Below are 19,274 nucleotides of genomic sequence, written 5' to 3' on the forward strand. Positions count from 1 at the left end.
GGACCAGGCCCTGCGCTAACCGACTGAGCGTCACAGCCCCACCGAGGCACAGAGCAGGGCCGAGCCGCGCCGGGCCCACACCACACACAGCGAACCGGGGGCAGAGCTGGGACCAGGCCCTAGGACTTGCTGGATCCCGGTCTGATTGGCACACTGACGAGTGGCACGTCCGGGGTCCCTTCACCGGCAGCTGCTTCCATCAGCTCCCCCTGGCTATGGGAGAGCTCCTCCTTGGTGACCCACAGGTCCCCCCTCCTTCCCCGGTCCCTCGGGGTGGGGGTGGGACGACTATTCAGGGGAACCTTCTGGTACCGGAAGCAGGTTGCTAGGCAGAGTGGAGGTGGGAATATCACCAGTGGGAGATGGGTCCTCCCTGCAGCCGGAAATGGGGCAAGCGGCTTTACCCACCTGTGCTGCAGGACGAGGCCACAATGCCCATTGTCACCCGAGTTGGAGGGGCAGCCTGCCACAGGCGAGCGACAGGACGGGGGCAGGCCAGCCCAGCTGCAGGGGGGTGGGAGGGCGACGGGACAGGGGCAGGCCAGCCCGGCTGCAGGGAGGTGAGAGGGCGACGGGACAGGGGCAGGCCAGCCCGGCTGCAGGGGGTGGAGGGGCTCTGGATAGGGACAGGCCAGCCCGGCTGCAGGGGGTGGAGGGGCGACGGGACAGGGGCAAGCCAGCCCGGCTGCAGGGGAGTGGGAGGGCTCTGGATGGGGCGTCAGAACACAGGAGGGAGGCCAGACCCGGTGCCTTACCGTGCCCAGATGCTGGCGGGGGGGAACAGCCCCTGGATGAACGGCGCCTGGTAGCTGTAGATGCAGAGCAGGTGGCCGGCGGCGAAGACGCCCACCATGACGCACAGCGTGTTGAAGCCCAGGTGGCTGATGGGGAAGTGGCAGGCCCACCAGGTGCAGATGCCCACGAAGAGCAGGTAATAGATGCTGGAGAAGGCGGATGGCAGAGCGATCCCTGGGGAACGAGCCGACACCGGAGCTGCTGAGAGCTGCACTAGCCGGGTCAGGGCTGGGGCTCCCCGCCAGGGCCCTGCTCTGAGACCCCAGGGGGGCCCCACACTTCAGCACTGGGGACAGAGGTTTCGGCACCGACCAGGGACAGTGCCAGCTAGGATGAGAGCCCCAGACTCATCCCATGCCCAGGCCACGGACCCTACAGTGACCCGGCGACGCTGGGCCAGGAGAAACGGGAGAGGACCCTCCCCCCGACACCTACCTGCCAGAGCCAGCAGCAGGATGACCAGACCCTTCCCGACCGCCAGCAGGAGCCAGTGCGCCCTCACCCGCAGCGTAGCAGCCAGCAGCCCCTTTCGCGTCGCAGAGCCCACCTCCTCTGCAGCGCCTTGCCCAGCCGGCCTCTCCAGGTCCTCCTCCTGTAGGGAACGAGAGCCAGGCTGGGTCACCGCGTCCCTCGGGCCCTGCAGCAAGGGCGGCCGCAGATCCGGATGCCCTTGGTCGGTGCAGGGTCGAAATCCAGGGATCCAGCCCTGCACGCTGGGGGGTGACCCAGACACACACACCCCACACGCCTGGCCCCACAAACCAGCACTCCTGAGGCTGGTGCGACGAAGCCCCGCAGGAGGCAGAGCCGGGGGCTGAGAGGAGACAGTTCCTCTCTTCAGAGAGCGTGGCACACACGTGGCCAAGACACCACTGACTAGTGGTTAGCGCGGGGGTGGGTGGGTGGGAGGATTCTGGAGTTCTAGTCCTGGCTCTGTCACAGACGCACTGTGACACCATGGATAAGTCACTTCCCCTCACTGTGCCTCAGTTTCCCCATCTTCCAGATACCTGCCTGGCTTGCGACCCCAGGACACAAAGGGCTCCTTCTCCCTACAGTACAAAGGCGCTGAGCTAGTCGGAGGCGCAGGATGAACTGAGTTCTGGCCACTCGACGCACAGCAGAGCAGACAGACCCGTGGATTGCACAGCCACGGCGCCCGCCAGGGAAAGGAGACCCGTCGATCAGTCTCCGTGCAGGGCACCGGGTGCGAGGTGTCAGAGCGAGGGAGGGCGGGAGCAGAGCCTGCGCTCAGGGATCAGTCGCGCTGGCTGTACAGAGCCCAGAACAGACATGGCCCCCCCAGCAATGTTGCTGGGTCCGGTTACCGGACAGGTCGGGAGGTGCAGGCAGCCTGGTCAGACTGCAGTTTCAGCTGATGTTCTGATAGAGTAAATGGAGACAGAGGCGCCAGTTCTAGCCCAGCCCCTGGCGCTGGCCCTATGGGTGGGGGAGGTTCTAGGGGTCTGGTTTATATGCCCATGGCCGGGCCCTTTTCCCAGCCCCACACGAGAGGGCTCTGCACCCCACACCACGGGTCATTTTAAGCAAAGAGCACCCAGGGTCCAGTGGCTAGAGCCCAGGAGTCGGGCTGGGCCTGGCTCTGCCCCTGAGCCCGGGTGAGTCCCGCCCCAGCTCCAGGCCTGTCTCCCAGCAGGAAAACGGGGCTAACCAGACCTGCTTTGCAGGGATTTTGTCAGACTCAGCCAGCTGCTGTTTTCGTGGGTCTCGGGTGGCAGGGGACTGGACGCGGCCCAGCAGGAGTTTGCTGCAGCTGCTGGGGAAGAGCGTCGCCTCCTGCTGGCAGAGGTGGCAGGCTCCCCCCCACGGCTGCCGGGGGAGGATGGCTGGAGAAGACACCGGTGTTCCAGGGAGTCGCAGTGGAACCTGCTGCCCGGCCTGCTCAGCTCTCAAAGCACCTGCCATTTCCACAGCAGGGCGGGCAAGGGAATAATAACTACGGAGCACCGAGGAATCTGCCGCTGGAACAGCCACACCGGGTCACGTACCAGGCGTGCCGGGAGCCACTTGCCCGTCTGCCTCTTCCTCCCTTCACTGCAGAGATTTCAGACAAGGGCAGCCCAGCTGTGGCTACATATAAATGCCATGCGTGATCATCTGCCTGGCAAGGGCACCAGGGGGCAGCCCTAGGTATACAACTGCCATGCCGGAGCAGGGCACAGCCCAGCCAGCCTGGTCTCCAGCCTCTGACAGTAAGCGCCCAAGAGAACGCTAGAGGTTTAGGGGCAAGGGCTTCTCCAGACCTTTGGGAAGGGGAAGAGGATTGGGGATCCCCCCCGGGCTCCACTGCTCTCACAGGGCACTTTCCAGCCGTCCATCGCAGCGGCATCATGCAGCACCCTCACCCCACCGCAGGGGAAACTGAGGCCCAGCACCGGGAAGCGGCTCCCCCACGGTGGTAGTGAATCAGTGGCAGAGCTGGGACGAGGACCCAGGAGTCCCGGCTCCCAGGTCTGTGCCGTGCCCGCTGAGTGACGCTGCCTACCAGACGACGAGCCCAGGCCACAATGTCCGGATCCAGACCCAGGCTCTTCCAAGCTTCTGGTGGGTCTGGTTCAGCCCGTTGCTGACAAAGTCAGACCCAGACTGTTCGGGCTGGGCCGACCCATGAGTGGGGTGGGCGAAGGTGCCTCATCACCCCATGTTCAGCCGTGTCCCCCTGGCCATAACCTGAGCCTCCAAGTCAGAGAGTCCCAACCTGGGAGTATTTCTGGGTTGGGCCACACTACAGAGGGGTGGGAGGGTGAGACAGGCTGGGGACCTGCCCCGTCCCATGGGGGTCACTGGAGATCAGCGCACTGCCCCAGAGGTTTGATTACTGCTAACTCACACGCCGCCTGATCCTCCAGCCATCCCTGCTCTGTGTGGCTCTGGAACAATGGCCCCAGCCCCGCTGGGGTGGGAGCCAGCTGCCTCCGCGCTCCGCCCCGCAGCCCTGCACCTGGTCTTGTTTGTCTCATTAGCTGCTTGGACAACACATTACAAAAAGCCTGTTTTTCTTGGCGCTGCAGCCTGGGTTCCCAGCGCCGCCTTCCGCGCGGATCCATTCTCCCAGCAAAGGTATTTGCAGCTGACTGGGCTCCAGCTGCCGCCTGGCACCGTCCAGGCCTGGGCGCCGGGTTCAGATTACTTCACGCACACAAACACACCGAGGGCTGGCTGGAACCTTCCCCTGGAGCCCTCCCAGCCTTTCCGCCCTCACCTCTGCACGCACCGCTGGCCCCCGCTCTGGGGGATCTGCAGCGAGAGAGCGCTTCAATCCGAACTGGAGAACTGGGCAGCTCCCTTCTGCACAGGTGGATGTGGCGATAGGGTCCCTGCTGTGCACCCAGGGGAGCCAGGCCTTCTGGAGGTGGAACCCCACTGAATTATGGGGGTGAGGCCCCCGCCAAGTAGTTCCATTTCTGCCAGCAGAACTATGCCAAGGCAGAGGCTCTGGGCACCATCCATCAGCACCAGGGCGTCTCGCCCGCCAGGCTGCCAGGCCCAGGGTGGATCGCTAACAAGCGCCAGTCACAAAACAGGCCCCGGGACACATGGAGCGACAATTCCCAGCAACGGGAGAAAGCGAGGGCCCTTGGGGCCCCCTGGCCAGAGAGCAGGCCGGGGTACCGCGGGCTGCAGCCACACACAGCCCAATCAAAGGCACGAAGGCGCCATGTTCTGGGGTCACCCTGGCTGAGTCCCCTCCTTTGCAGTCTGAGCCTGGGCCCTCTAAAGTACTGCTGCCGGAAGGTGGGCAGGGACTGGTCTCCATGTCTCCCGCGGTCTCCAGTGCCCAGCAAAGTGCCCGGTGCCTGGCCCCAGCCCAGGTCGGCTTGCCAAAAGCACTGGCCGGAATAACCTCCCCGCCCATCTTCCTCCCACAGCTGCCAGCCTCCATCAGCTCTGCGGGGCCAGCTCTGCCAGGCGCCCTGCTGGGCGCTCCCCTTGGCTGGCCACGAGGCCAGGCCGGGACAGCCAGTGTTGGGAACAAAGAGAGATCAGAAGCCCCAGCTTCCCGTGGGACGTGGACACTTCCCCCCTGCCTCCCCATAGGGGGCTGGAGCAGCTGAGACTTAACTCCCCAGCCTCCGCAGCCCCTGGCTCGCCCGGGTCCAACCCGAGCTCTCCGCAGAGCACCCAAGAAATGGCGTTTCCTGGCAGCAGCGGCTGGTGCAACCCCGCGGCCGGCGCAGCTGTGCCAGCTACCTCGCTGGGCGACGTTCTCACAGGCCAGTGCCAATGGGAAACGAGGCCTGGCCGGCCCTGAGTCAGACTGGGCTCTGTCTCCTGTGGGCCGGGGGCACAGAGGGTGGGGAGAAGCCCCCTGGTAGCTTGGCCAGAAGCAAGCAGAACGGTCTATCCCGAAGCAGCTGGCTTTGGACAGGCCCCTGCCAGAGCTGCCTGAGTACTGGGGAAAGCGGCCAGGCCATATCTCACGCTGCTTTACAATCCTTCCGGCATGACGCCTCGTGCCACACCTGGAAGGAGGGTACCGGGGGCACTGCCTCCATCTCAGAGACGTGGCACCGCACCGCGAGTCAGGACACAGCCAGAACCCAAACCCGGACTCGCTGCTTTAACCACTAGGCCCTGCTCCCACCCAACCCACACAGTACTGGACACAATAATCCACTCGCACCCCCCTAAAGGCCACCCCACGCAGGGTACTGGTGACTGGGTCCCCACCCTGGGTTGCAAGCTCAGCTCTCTGCCAGTGAGTCTATTCAGCCCAGGCACCAAGCAGGGACAGGGGAGCTCTACAGCGCTCAGCTCTGGGGTCCTGAGCTGGAATGAGTTTGCTGGGTCTCTACCTAGTCCCGGTCTGGACCCGTCCCAAAGCCAGTTGGGTAGGACTGGCAGCCTTCAGCCACGAAAGGGCTGGACTAGACCCAAGGCAGAGCTCTGTGGGATGAGCCAGCCCCCCTGAACCACCCCTGGGTGCAGCAATCAGCCCCCTCTGGCCAGCAGGGGCAGGAGAACACCCTGACACACATCCCCATCGTGATCGCTGGCGCCGTACAGCTCTGAGGCGGGCAGGGCAGGGCAGGGCATTGGGCTGGGAGAAGCTGAAGAGTTAATATTCCCAAAGGGCCAGGGCCTGCGCCCCCGATGCCAGCCCAGGTGCGGTGGGCCTGAGGCTGGCCAAAGCCCACATCCCCCGCGGCGCTGCCCCCAGCTCCGCCTTTGCTTTCTGCCCTTACAAGCGCCCCAAGGCCCCCCGACAGCTTGTGGTGGCAGCAGGGGGACATCACTGAACACGGCACCCAGCAGCTCCCACTACCGCGAAGGTCCCCAAACAAGCCAACCCCCCAGTGCAGCCCGACAAGCACCTCCAAACCGCAGAGGGAAATTTCCTTCCCATTCCCTCCTGCCAGCGTGGCCCTCTCTCCCTTCGCCTGCCCTCCAGCCAGGTGAGCCCGGGTACCAGCTGAGGTCCCGGAGGGGCAGAACATGGGGGGATCTGGGGATCCAGAAGAGGCAGGAGGCCCTGCTCCCGCGGCCTGGGGCTGCTCAGCCGAGCTCACTAAGGAATGTGAATCTCGAGGAATGTTCCCAGGGGCCGGGGGCCGTGCCAATCCCAAACGCAGCCTAGGCGCGGATTCAGACGATTCCTGGGACTGCAGGCACCGCTAATGAGGAAAACATTGTCCATCTTGGCAGGACGAGCGCTCCCAACCCGAGGCCCCTACCTCTGAGGAACTAGGGGCAAGTCAGCTGGAGGAGAGGGGGATCGGGACTGGTAAGCACCAGAGACCTTTCCCATCCCATGGCCACTTGCTGCCCTGATGGCCTCAGTCCTGTGTCCCCGTCACAAAACAAACACCACACTGGGTGCCGCTTTGCTGTTGGGCTCAGCGGAGAAGCAGGGCCCCGGAGACTGTTCTCTCCACTGGGGGTAGCCCTTCCAGGGCAGGGGCCCGGATCAGAGTGGGGGAAATGCAGTGCCACTACCTGCACTGGCAGTTCCAGCCTGCAGGCTCTGGAGCTGCTGGTCCAGCTCCTTGCACCAGCACTACGCAGAAGAGAAGAGAAGAGAATTCTCTGTGCCATATATGATTCACCCGTGGAACTCACTGCTGCAGGGTATTAGTGAGGTGAACAACAAGGGTTCCAGATGTCTGTGGACTGCAGCATCAGAAGTACTAGTTGCTAGGATATAGTTACTCAGGCAACTGATCCTCAGGCTTCAGGCCACAAGCTGATCACCAGCTGAGGCAGTCAAGCATCCCCTCCCAGGGTGTAGACTTAGCCAGGTGCATTGTGGGCTTTTCCCACCTTCCTCTGAAGCACCCAGCACTGGCCTTTCCTGGAGCTAGACGGACCAATGCTCAGTTCCACAGCTGCAATTCCTAGGCTCCCGCTTCAGGCTTCGAGTGACTGGCTGCGTCTAGAACGCCAGCTCCTCAAACCCAGTAGTGACCTCCTGGCCCCATCAGCTGGCGTGGTAGCATCCTGCCCCACAGGCACCTCTGGCTGCGCTGGCCGGGGAGGGACCTGCCTGGCTGGTTTGTTCAGTGCGGAGGATGCGTTCCACTGGTCACAATTCAGCGGGGGTCTGACGGGATGTGACAGGAGGGGCTTTCTGTGCTGAGCAGCATATCCCTGGCTGCAGGACAGCACAGCAGGGAGAAGGCTGCACGTACCACTCTCCAGCCCCCAGACACTCCCGGCTGCGAGCCCCGGAGCCTGGGCTGCCCCAGCTCCCTCACCCAACCGCGAACCTCCAGCCGAGGCCATTCAGCCAAGAGGGCTCCCCGGCTCACAGCACAGAGGGGCCATGCCCGTTTCGTGGGGGGAGTCACAGTCCTGGCCCCACAGGCCAAGGCTTGCACACTTCGTTTACACGCATGCTCGCTGATCAGGTGACTGGGTGAGCAAACGCAGCCAGTTAGCCCCGGGGTCGCAGGTACAGCAACTGCCCAGGCAGGTCAGCTGCAGCTCAACTGGACAAAAGTCTGGTCCTCAGTCTACATCCTGACCCCCCCCCCCCCCCACACACACACCCCATTCCCCGATGCCCCTGTGCCCCGAGCCAAGTCCCTGAGAACCAGGGGGGAAGGCAGGTGGGGGGCAGAGCAAACTGCTTTGGCTTCCCCTGACGTGGGCACCTGCACAAGCCCCTTCGGCAGCCTCCGGCCCACAGACTCCCGGGGACCAGCTGGGCACTTCCCAGGAGAGGGACAGCTGGGGCAGCCCCTGCAGCGTCTGGCCCCGAGGACAGCTCTCCAACACCGCTCCAGTGACCAAGCCCAGGGCTGCAGCAGGGGCTAGACGGGGAGGCCGCAGGACAGGGGAGACTCCAACCAGCCTTCCAGGAGCAGCAAGCGGCGACACTCAGCCACCAGCCCATCTGGCCCTGGCCCCAGCTGAAGCCTGGCCTCTGGCGAGCCCCGCATAATATCAGCTCTGTTACTCGGGCTGTTTGCTAGGGTCCCCATGGTAACCGAGGAGCAAACATGGTCCCTCCTCTGCTGGGTGACTCACCTTGAGGTTTGCAAGGTGCCAGGAACAGGGGGTGGGGGCAGAGGAGCAGGAGCTCCCTCCAGGTGGGCACGGCAGGAACGCTGCCTGCGTCACCCCCCGCGCCAGGCAGCAACAGCCCCACACCCAGATTCCAAACCCTCTGGGCAGCTGAGGCCCAGCTCTGCCAATCCCCCAGCTGGTGACGCAGCTCCCTACCCCCGGCCCAGCGTGTGGGGTCCTGGGCAGGACTAGTTCTCCTCTGGCTGGAAAGGTGGAAGCACACAGCTGTGCTGGACTCTAAGCTGCACTGGGGCAGGGCCTCCTTCCCCCGTCTCAGGGCACCAGGGGTGTCCCACTGCCGGCAAGGCCAGGCCTGGTGATTTCGCTCATGTGCCATTTTCTTGGTGATTTTCCCAACAAACAGCCCTGAGTTCGAGGATGGGGCGGTTCCAATGGGGAGTCTGGTGGGTCAGATGTTTGGGGTTTGGCCTCCAGAGAGTCCAACGTCCAAACTGTTCCCAAATCAGCAGGGGCTAGAGAAGCCCTGGAGCACCCACCCCGCATGTCCTGCCTGCTCCATGCTCGGGCTGTGTGACAGGCTGGACAGAACTCTGCGGGCTCTGGGTCTTGGGAGGATGCGCAGAAGCAGGAGGCCAAGGCGTCCGTGTGGTTTTGGAGTAGAACCGAACCCAGTCTGCACTGGGAGCGCTAAGACTCCGGTTATCTGGACAGACTCCCTGAAACGTCCTTTGTGGAGCAGAGGAAGTGTGGAGTGAGTGCTGGGAGGAAACCGCTTGGCTGGCTCTCCCCGCTGCGGAGATTGCGTTTCGCTCGAGGCCGGCGGTTTATCGGCACTGTGGTCGTGCTGGTGCTTGGATCTGCCTGGGGCAGTTTGGGCAGTGTGAATGCGGCACTGCGCCAGGCGCGCTGGGCTGGCTCCATCGGCAGAGGGAGCTCCAGAAACAAGGTTTCCAAGACGCCGGGAGTCTGGAGCTGGCAATGGCCTGGCCTTGCAGCCCAAGGCTGGGTGCTAACTCAGGGATCGGGGGCTGGCGGCAGGGCCCAGCAGGAAGGGCTGGCCTCCCTCTCTAAGACCAGGACGGGTTGGATCAGACCAGCACTGCAGGAGGCTACGACCCCTCACTTCGCATGATCTCTCCCCAGCGGCCTCGGCTCGACACAGACTCACTCCTGCAGCTGGTGGCCGTGGGCCCTGCTGTTACACGGGAGCTGTCTGACGGGCTAACAAAGGCTCCGCCGGGGCTATTGGAGGGAAGCATCTGTCTGGGATGGGACCGACTGGCCTCACCCTTCCATTCGCCCCCACAACAGTTCGGATTCTCTGCCATCACACCAGGGCACCCTGTGCCCGTGGCAGAAGCAGCCGGCTGCTTTCGATCCATGAACCAGGCTCACAGGACACAGGCCAGGGAGTACCAGGATGGGTGGGGGGCCTGGCCTTGTGCCCCACACTCTCTGTGGGGTTCTCCCCCACCTGCCTTGTGGCCCCTCATGCTCAGGGCCATGCGGAGGGGGCTTGGGTGAGTCACGCTTGGAGCAGCTTGTGGACGGCTGTGCCAGGATCAGCCTGGGGTGCTGGTCTCCTCCCTCAGGAGAGTCTTTGTGGTGCCCGAGAAGGGCAAGTCAGCTGGGGCTGGCCCCTCCCTTGGGCCCTTGATGTGGTTTGCTACAAAAGGCCGCCAACGAACCGACCGAGAGGAGCCTGCCCGTCCCGATGCGCAGACGGGCCCTTGGGCCATTTGCAGGCAGGACAAAAGGCAGCTGCACTGAGCTGGGAGTGCAGCTGATGGGAGGAACCGAGCCCCACCCAGGTCTGGGGGCTCCCTCCCCCTGCAGTCGCAGGGCGTCAGTTGGGGGGGGAAGGGCCCAGCTGACCCCGCTCAGTCAGGCCAAGGGAATCGGAACCCTCTGCCCTTCTAGAGCCGTCCATCTGCCTGAGGCACTTTACAAACCAATGGGGAAACTGAGGCACGGGGCAGGGGAGGGCCTGGCTCATTGCAGTACAGCAATGCCAGAGCTGGGAATGGAAGAGCTGCCCAGTTTCTAGTCCTCTGCTTTAACCCCAGCTCATGTCCCATTCCCAGAAGTGTGCCCGGTGTGGGGGGAGGGGGGGAGGAGATTCCCTCCCAAATCCATTGGGAACAAGGGGTGCCTGAGCCTCCTCTTCCAGAGAGGGAAACTGAGGCACAGGAACGGACCACAACTTGCCCTAGGTCAGATGACAGAGGCAGCGGTGGAGCTAGAAATAGAATCCTGCTCTCTGGCCCCACAGCCCCAGACCCCGTTCCCGGGACTGGGCTGCCTCCCCTCTGGTTCTTCCCCAGGCCACGGCATCCAACAGCACCAGCGGTTAGCGACCAGCCCTAGCCACGGGGGGGCACCGAGGGGAAGGGGTCAATGGGTCAGTCAGCAGCGGAGATCCAGGGCAGCCTGGGCTGAGTACACCACGTGCCCCCCGTCCCAGGGATGGGTCCCTCCCAGGCCCCAGAGCTGACGAGCCCTTCATTCGGAGAGGGTTTGCAAGGCCAACGAACGCAAGGCCGGCCGCGCAGCGGGCATCTGGTGCAAGCGGGAACAGGCCAATCTCTCGCCGCTGGCTCTGGGGGCTGGGGCAGAGCTCGGCGCAGCGTGACGCTGAAGGATCTGCACCGTAATGAGCTGCGAGGGAGTGAATGACTCCCCCAGGAGGCAGCGCTGCCAGACTGCGGTTCCCAGGGGCGCAGGTTCGCTGGTCCTGGCTAATCCCATTAGCACATCTGTTCCACAAGTGGTCTCTGGGGCTTCCTCGGCCAGGCCAAGCTTCCCAGGCTCGCAGCTGGCTCCAGCGGCAGCAATCTGCAAAGCTGAATAATGCCCAGGGGGGCAGCTCCTGTGCTCAGCGGTGGGCTGGCTGCAGACAGACCGAGCCCCTTCAACTCCTCCTCGGGGTCTCTTTCCCAGGAGCTCAGTGTCAGCCAATGGGATTCACCCTGGACGAGGGGGATTTTAAAGGGCCGGGACGGTACCATAAATACAGCTTTTTCCAGCTCTCTAACACCTTCCGTCCCAAGGGCTCTCCGGGCTCTGCACTGCACGTGCCAGGCCCTCTGAGCTCATGTACGCAGCTGTGGCAGAAGCAAGCCTCACGCATGCACAAGGATCCCTTTCCCCCGACACTAAACAGGGAAGTTGCCCCGTCGCTGGGGGGTGTGTGAAAAATTCACCCCCACAGCAGCGTCGTCAAGCCGACCTAACCCCTGGCGTAGGCAGTGCTAGGTCGATGGAAGAAATCTTCCGTCCCCCTGGCTACCGCCTCTCGGGGAGGGGGATCCCCACAGCACTGCAGCTGGGCCGTTTCAGCGTTTCAAGTGTAGCCAAGCCCTGGTGCCAGGCAGCCACCTCTGGCGGTGGCCGGTGCCCCTGTTTAACAGGGCAGAACTGCTCCGCACAGGAAGGACAATCCCGTCTCCAAGTGAATGCAGCCTGTTAGCTAGGCTGGGGCTCTGGAAGGTGCAGGGCCGTGGCTGGCAAGGAAAGGAAATACACCAGCTGGGGACCCAACACTCATCATCCTGGGGCAGGTCTGGCCTGGCCCGTGCTGGGAGCCCTTCCCCCACCGCACAGAGCGAAGCTGCAGACACAAGTCAAGGCCATGGCTGGAGGATCCCAGTGGCCATTGAATGGTTCTGTTGAAGTCCAGACTCTAATGGGGGTCGGGGGGGGGGGGGTGTCATTCCTGAGTCCACGCCCTGCTCAGGACAGCTCCCTGACGTCGGGGGGGCTGTCCGTGTGTGTGTCTGGTCTGGAAGAAACTCCATCGCCTGAGACACAGCCAGCCAGTCTGGACAAGGCCCTGGAGAAGTATCCTGCCCACGGGAGGGGCTGGCAGAAACCCGGGGTGGAAAAGCCTGATGGCTCTAACCCATGGCTGGAGCGGTTCACCAGCTTCCCAGCAGGGACCCTGCCTGGGGCTGGCACCCGTCTGTCAGAGACCAGCCATCTCAGCTCGTGGAGTTGCAGCATCTCACCTGTTCGAGGGGCTCGAGCGACTCCAGCCTCCGGACACGCGCCGCTGCGCTGCCCTTGGGCACGAGGCGGCGGCCCAGGCCCAGACAGACGGCAGAGACCAGCAGGATCCCCAGGTCGGGAGCCACCAGGCGCACAGAGTTGGGGATGTCGTTTAGGTCCAGCCTGCGAGGGAATGAGCCAGGAGGGAGAGTTAAACACTCACCTACCGACAGGCCAGTCCCTCGCGCTGTGTGAGACCCACGGGCAGAGGCCAGTGGGAGTGGCTGGGGGGGACCCACATGGCTCAGCCACGGATGTGGGAACAGAACATCAGGGAGCAACATGCCCTGCCACGTGCTGCTGCTGGCCACCCCACAGCTCCCTCTGGCTCTCCCTCCGCCAGGCTGGGCTGGAAGCTGGGACAAGGAGACAGCTCTAACCGGAGCCTGCGCCCTCTGCCAGCGCTGCAGCCAATGCCTCGAGTCACTGCAGCGGCACGCGGGAGCACACAGGCGGTCCCCGGCCCTGGCCTGTGGCACCACACGGTGCTTCCGAGGAAAGCGTAAGGCCCAATTGTGAGGACCTGCCTTCTGAGCCTCCCCCCGGCCATCAGTTCAAGGGCTGGAGCAGGACACCCGATGGCCCCAGTGACCACCCAGCCAATGCCCAATCACAGCGGTGGTGGATTTCTCAGACGTGGCCCCAGAGGAGCGTGCGTGGGGCCACGTCCGAGAAATCCACCACCGCCCAAGTGCCACGACGCAGAGATCTGCCCCTTACCTGGTGACCCCAATGTGACGGGCGAGCGTTTCCCACCTGCTGCCTGTGGGGAAGCAAACAAAGAGGGAGTTAGTCTGGCAAACCCACTGGGAACTGGCACAGATGCCAAGACATTGCTGAGCCCGGCAGCAGCAGATGGACAGCGTCTGAGCAGGGGAGCGGATGACAGAAGGCACACGGCCAGCGGAGCCTGATACATAGCAGGTGGCAGCCTGCGGTAACTCACCAGCTTGACCCTCACTGGCCAAATGGCTCAAAACTAGAATGTTTCACCTCAAATAACAGTGTGGCTAGTGCAGGCCTGGATCACCAGACCCAAGTGTGCAAAACGGCATGCACAAATCTGTGCAAAGCTACTGCAAGGGCACGTGGGAGGGACCAGTCAGACGGTTATTTCTGCCCCCTGCTGTTTGCGCACCCAATTACGGTCAGAGCCAATGCTATACACTCCGCTTCGCCCATAGAAACGCCAGGCTCAGCTCTCTAGATCTCACATTTATACAGCATCTTCCAAGGAGCTGAAAGCTCTTTACAGACTAGCCAGGCAGGGACCGCTTTGCCCACCGCTGAAATGCGACCACCTCCGCGGTGGAACGGGGCGGCCGTCTAACAGCTTCTCGGTGTCCGTTGAGGAGAGAATAAGAAGAATCTTCAATCTAGCTGAAACCGCAGGGGAATTTAGGAAGCAAAGTGCAATGAGCAAGGTTGGAATTGGAGCCGGACACCGGCTCCAGCCCTGCTCCAGCCCTGCTCTGGGGGGGCTGCCGTAACCCCAAGTGGGTCAGGACCGGAGCGATGCCATCTCACTCTTAGCCCTGCAGCTGGATCCCCCATAGGGGACATGGGGTCCCAGCCATATTTGACCCATCAAGGATTAACGGGGACCTTTGACTCCTGCCTCACGCATTCCCAATGTGCCCCCGTCGTGCCGGGAATCTGTATCCCTATCGCCGTGCCGGGCACTGCGGAGTGCATCCTTCCTTCCAGAGCGCCCTGGCTGGGAGCAGAGCCCGGCTGGCTGGGACCCCTGACATGTCTGATGATACTGGGGGGGCCCAGATTGATCCCCTTGAATAGCAAAGAGCCCCCCACAACCCTGGCCCCAGGCTGCTGCTGGCTCCAGCCATGTACACAGCACGTGGGGATGTGGTACTGCTCGGGAGGACGCCGCCAGCAAAGCCCTTCTCCCTATCAAACCCGTAAGAGTGAGAAGGGCCGGGTGCCAAGAACAGGAGCAAACGCCAACAGGGCCAGCGGGGCTGCCGAGAGCTCCGACGCCACCCGCTCTGCAGCTGCTTAGCGAGCTCGTCTGAAGGGTCAGCGGGTGTGGGGAGCTGCTCCAGGGCAGGGGCCGAGGGGAGATCAAGTGCCACAGCCGCATCCCCCCGTCTCCACAGCGCCTCCTACCCGCAGCCCTGGGCGGCGCAGCCCGGCGCGTACGTGCCATCCATCCCAGCGTCCCTCTGACTGTCTGGCCATCTAACGGGCCAGCCTCCCACGAGAGCAGCAACAGTGACTTTCCAGCGCATCTCAGCAAACTTCTCCCTGGCCCAGCAGGACCTCTAAGAGTGCCCCCCGGGGACTGGCACACCAGGGGCTTTCTCCTTCTAAAAACACTCGCCAGCTCAAGGGTCAGGGAAGTGGCGAACGTGAAACCCTTAGTTCTGACGTCACATTCCCAAGGCTCGAACGGTCTCTCCCGCTTTGCTGTATCCTTCACGAAAGGTCAGATGGCTGTTTAATGGGGCGGAGCAGGCTGAGGTCTCTGTACACGTACACCGACCCCTCCCCTTGTTTGACACGGTTTGATGTAGGACACCGTGGGCTCATACTATCCATCTAAACAAATACAACAGGATGAGCCGGGAGCACAGGAACCATCTGCTGGCTGGGCCAGACCAAAACAAAAATAAAAATATATGGAGATATACCTATCTCATAGAGCCGGAAGGGACCCCGGAAGGTCATCGAGTCCAGCCCCCTGCCTTCACTAGCAGGACCAAGTACTGATTTTGTCCCAGATCCCTAAGTAACCCCCTCAAGGATTGAACTCACAACCCTGGGTTTAGCAGGCCAATGCTCAAACCACTGAGCTATCCCTCCCCCCAAATGGGGCACTAGACAGTCCCAGCTCAGCTGACCCAAGCCCCCTCCACCCCAACTCAGGGCTGGAACAGAACAGGCCAGGGGGCAGGTACATCTCCTTCACCTTGACAGTTCAGGGAGCCAAGCAATCGGATTGGCCAAGCACTGTCCGGTGACGCCCAGCCGACACCTATATTCCCGGTGGATTCCAAATGAGACACAGGAGAAGGTGGTTTCTGGGGACAGCTGTGGCTGCACACCCCCCTCTCCCATCACTCCCTCTCCCCTTCCTCTGCCCCCTGCTGCTCTGGGGAGGAAGCTCTGTAGGGTCTGTGGAAGGAGGGCCCAGAGGGAGCAAGACGGGGGCACTGGCTGCAGGGAGCACCTTGCTGGGAAAGGAGGAAGTTTGGGAGTAGGGGGACGTTTCTCCCACTGGCTTTCCTGGCTTGCCGGGGAGTGGTTCACTGGTGTGTACTGTACACAGCCCTGACCGGGGGAGGGGGGAGAGGCTGCAGAGCAAGTGGCGGAAGCCAAGCCTGGCTTTCCATAAGGGAAACAATTTCCTACTGCCTCCAATTCCGCTCGGAGACGAGGAAAGGCACTTGCCAGACCCCCTTTGTCCCCGGAGACCAAACAGACTCCGTGTCCACAGGCCAAGAGAGAATCCAGTGCGGACAGAACTGCAGGGGCTGGAGGGCAGAGGCACACGCCTGCCTGCCCCGCTCCCCTCTCGGCCAGCCTGCGCCCAGCCGGGGATGTGGTTCGACAAGTGCATGTAAGTAACCTCTGAAAGCAAAGTGCCAGCACTTCGGGAAAGCTCGCGCTGGGCAGCAGGACGGAGCCCGGGGACATCTGGCAAGGCAGGTAGAGAAGAGCAGGGGACATGGGATAAACATGGGGCGAAACGGAATCAATCCAGGAGCTACCACTGAGATGCAACAAATATTTACATTTGCCCCCAGACTGGGGAGGAAAGGGCTCAGTACTCACAGTTCTGTCCCAGCAGCTGGCCCAGATCCGGCACAGTGTACAGGCATATCTGGAAGACCAAGTGGGCAGTGAGGAAGAGGATGCTGGTTCCCAGGAGAGCTTGGAGGAGACGGCCTGTGTGCCCTAGAAGACAAAAATAACGCCCCCATTTATTAAATCATCCTCCTTGCTCCCCTCCCAGCTGAGGGCTTTTTACGCTGTGGCCAGCATCTTTGTTTTACAGAGGGGGCAAGAGAGAAGCTGGGTGACTTGCCCAAGGCTCTGCACCAAGACAGTGGCAGAGTTGGGATCAGAACGCCAGTCCCCCCTGCTCTAACCACTACACCCCGCAATGTGGGTGATGTTTCCAGTGCCAGAGAATGACTGCGTCTCCCACAAACGCTCCGCCAGCTGCGTACAGGGGACTTGACCCACTGCTGTGCAAACGCAGGCCTGCCCCCGGCTCAGCCGTTGGAGGGTGTCAGCGCACACCACGCTCTAGCTGTGTTTGCACTGTGCCGGAGGTGGCTAAGTTATTCCCGCATTCCAGCGGGGTGCTCGGACGCCAGCATCCTGGCCAGCCCCCGCTGTGGCTGGTGCACTGCTCCCCAACACACGTTCCCTTCACAGCATCACAGACTGGGAGCAAAGCACACCAAGCTTCTGTACAAGAGCCCCTAGTCTGGGGTCTCAAATCCCACCCACATGGCGCTCCTCCAACTGACCACCAGGGGGCACAGTCAGAGCACACTCCCCACCCTGTCCTCTCCAAGCTGGGTCCCTGCGTCTGTCCTCCCACCCAAGGGCTTGGGAGAAGCAGCCTCTGAACATTTCTGGCTGAGCCTCCAAACCTTCCAAGGTTGCTTGGCCCAGGAACGTGGTACCCTGCGTGCTATGGGGAGGGCTTATGACTTCCTGTAGGGATCAGCCCAGGGTAAATTCCAAGCACTTGTACCTGGAAACAAACAGGCGGAAGAGCGTCCACACCAGCCCTGCAAAGGTGCTAGCTGCCTCGAGTGATTGGCAATGGATTCCTTCAAGGCAACTCTAGCAAAGTCACACTCTGAGCCCAGAATCAGGAAGGCCCCGGGGGGCCCATTTAAACACAGACCCGCTGAAGGAGAAGGTGGGAAACAAAAGGCCCCTTCCAAGAGGGATTCCCACGGGAGCACAGATTCCCACGCAAGGCAGATGTGGGAGAACTAACCCTTCGCCTCGCTAGCAGGATAGGGAATGACTGGCGCAGTCTGCCAGGCCGCGGGAAGATGTGTGTGGGGCTGTCACAGAGTCAGCCAGCCCCTCTGCCTTGGCGCAGGGTAGCCCAGACCATGTCGAGAGTGGCACCAGCACCCAGGCCTCCCCCAGGAGTTGGGGGTTAGATGCTGGCATCTGAAGGCCTTTGGTGGGCAGAGATCATGCCCTCATGTGCCCGTTAACCCCAGCGGAGTCTGCCCGGTGCACACTGAGATTGCACCCCCAGGCAGTATCTTTGGGGCCACCGAATCAAATCTCTGAAAGACTCCTGTAGGGCCGTGCTCTGCCCCGGGGAGGGGACCACAGCCCCTCCAGGGACTCAGAACAGGGGGTGGTGATTAAAGTGAGTCACTGACACTAGCCAGCCCTGGAGAGGAACCCCCCAGCGAGGTTTCATAGACCGGGTCAGGCTGGGTTTTCCAGAGACTCAGAGACAAAGAAAGGGCTTTTGGTGTAAAAGGATGAGCATGGCCTGGCTCAGGCCCTTCCTTCTGGGCTGGCGAATAGACTCGGCCTTCTGTCCACGGAGGCCCCAACCCAGGGGGAAGGGCTGGAAAGACTTGGGCCTGCTGGGGCTCCGGAAGGCTCACGGGTGACCTCTGGCCTGCGCACGGGAACCTTGACGGTTACCAAGCTTAGAAAGAGCTGGGGGGTAACGCCGGCACTACAGAAAGCAAAGCGCAGAGGCTGGCTGCTAGGCAGACGGGCTTGCTGGGGGCAGCACAGTGCATGGCAGGAGCCGGGCAGCCTAACCCCTGGTCAGGAGGGAGTGGGACACGCCCTGCCCATAGACAAGGGAAGGCCGGAGGCCTAACTGGGCACACCTGGAGCTGTGAGGGTCTCAACACCAACCCCCATCACTACAAGTGGCTGAATCCACACGAGAGGGGGGTGGGATCCCCTGCCATGGGAAACCCAGAGGGGAATGAACCCCGGATCTCGGGGGGTGTCATGCAGATCCCCGCTTCCTCCCCTTCCTCCTACATTAACTGATGGGACACCATGTGACAGGCCGAGTCTCTCTCTCTCTCTCTCTCTCTCACACACACACACACACACACACACACACACACACACACACACAGCTGACAGTTCCCACACCCACTTCATCGGCCCAGGAAGGACTTTACTCTTTCACAGCCTTTGTCCACCAGCACAGCTCCGCCTATGTAAGGCTCGGTCCTGTTTGCACACACGCAGCCAGCCCTGTCCAGCTGCAATGCTGGAGGAGTCAGACACAGTCTCACAAAGCAAACAGCTCAGAGAAACACCTCCTGCCCCCCACACCGCTCAAGAGCCCCAGCCCTCGGGCAGGCTGGGATGGGGGCGGACCCCTGTGCGGGGCACGGCAGCCCTGCCAGCCAGGGCAATGGAGGCTGTGCGAAGTGATCAGCTTACGTCTGAGATGAAACTGGACCTCCTTTGGTTCTACTCCAGCTTAGAGACGGGCCCAAGCCAAACCCCGAGGCCCCATGAGCTTCGGGCATTCGACAGCCAGACCGAGATTGTGTAATTCTCAATCAGAGCCTTAGCCAGTGGCTCACAGCCACTTCATACAGAGCACCAGCCGTGAGGGCTCGATCCTGCCTGGGGCGGAGCGCTCCGGCCCAGTCCAGCAAAGCTTAGCCATGTGCTTCATGGCAAGGGGGTGTTGTTCCCTGCTGCACGTAGCAGGATCCAGCCTGCAGAGAGGATGGCTTGAGGGAGAACCCCCCCACCTCCCACAGGAACCTCGGGCTCCCCTGGGGGAACTCAGACACTTGTGCTGGGGCCACCCCTTCAGAGGGTCTCTCCTGTAGGAGGCCATGTCACAATGCAATGCCAGCGGGGGCTGCCTGGTCTTCTCCCAGCCATGCTGCAGCTGCGACTTCCCTCGAAGAGGGGACCTGCAAATACTTCAGACCAGCAGCATG

At 62.4% G+C, this 19,274-nt stretch overlaps 1 protein-coding gene across 1 annotated transcript in view; it reads right to left on the reverse strand.

Moving 5' to 3' along the window:
* PIEZO1 (piezo type mechanosensitive ion channel component 1 (Er blood group)) overlaps positions 1-19,274 on the reverse strand; it is a 107,195-nt gene that overhangs the window by 34,284 nt on the left and 53,637 nt on the right. Inside the window, 5 exon segments of the mRNA XM_065567334.1 lie at positions 756-969; positions 1,231-1,387; positions 12,294-12,456; positions 13,054-13,096; positions 16,129-16,251. Coding sequence (XP_065423406.1) covers positions 756-969; positions 1,231-1,387; positions 12,294-12,456; positions 13,054-13,096; positions 16,129-16,251 — 700 coding nt within the window.

This window comes from Chrysemys picta, chromosome 14 (genome assembly GCF_011386835.1).
Source record: "Chrysemys picta bellii isolate R12L10 chromosome 14, ASM1138683v2, whole genome shotgun sequence".
NCBI classification, from domain to species: domain Eukaryota; kingdom Metazoa; phylum Chordata; order Testudines; family Emydidae; genus Chrysemys; species Chrysemys picta.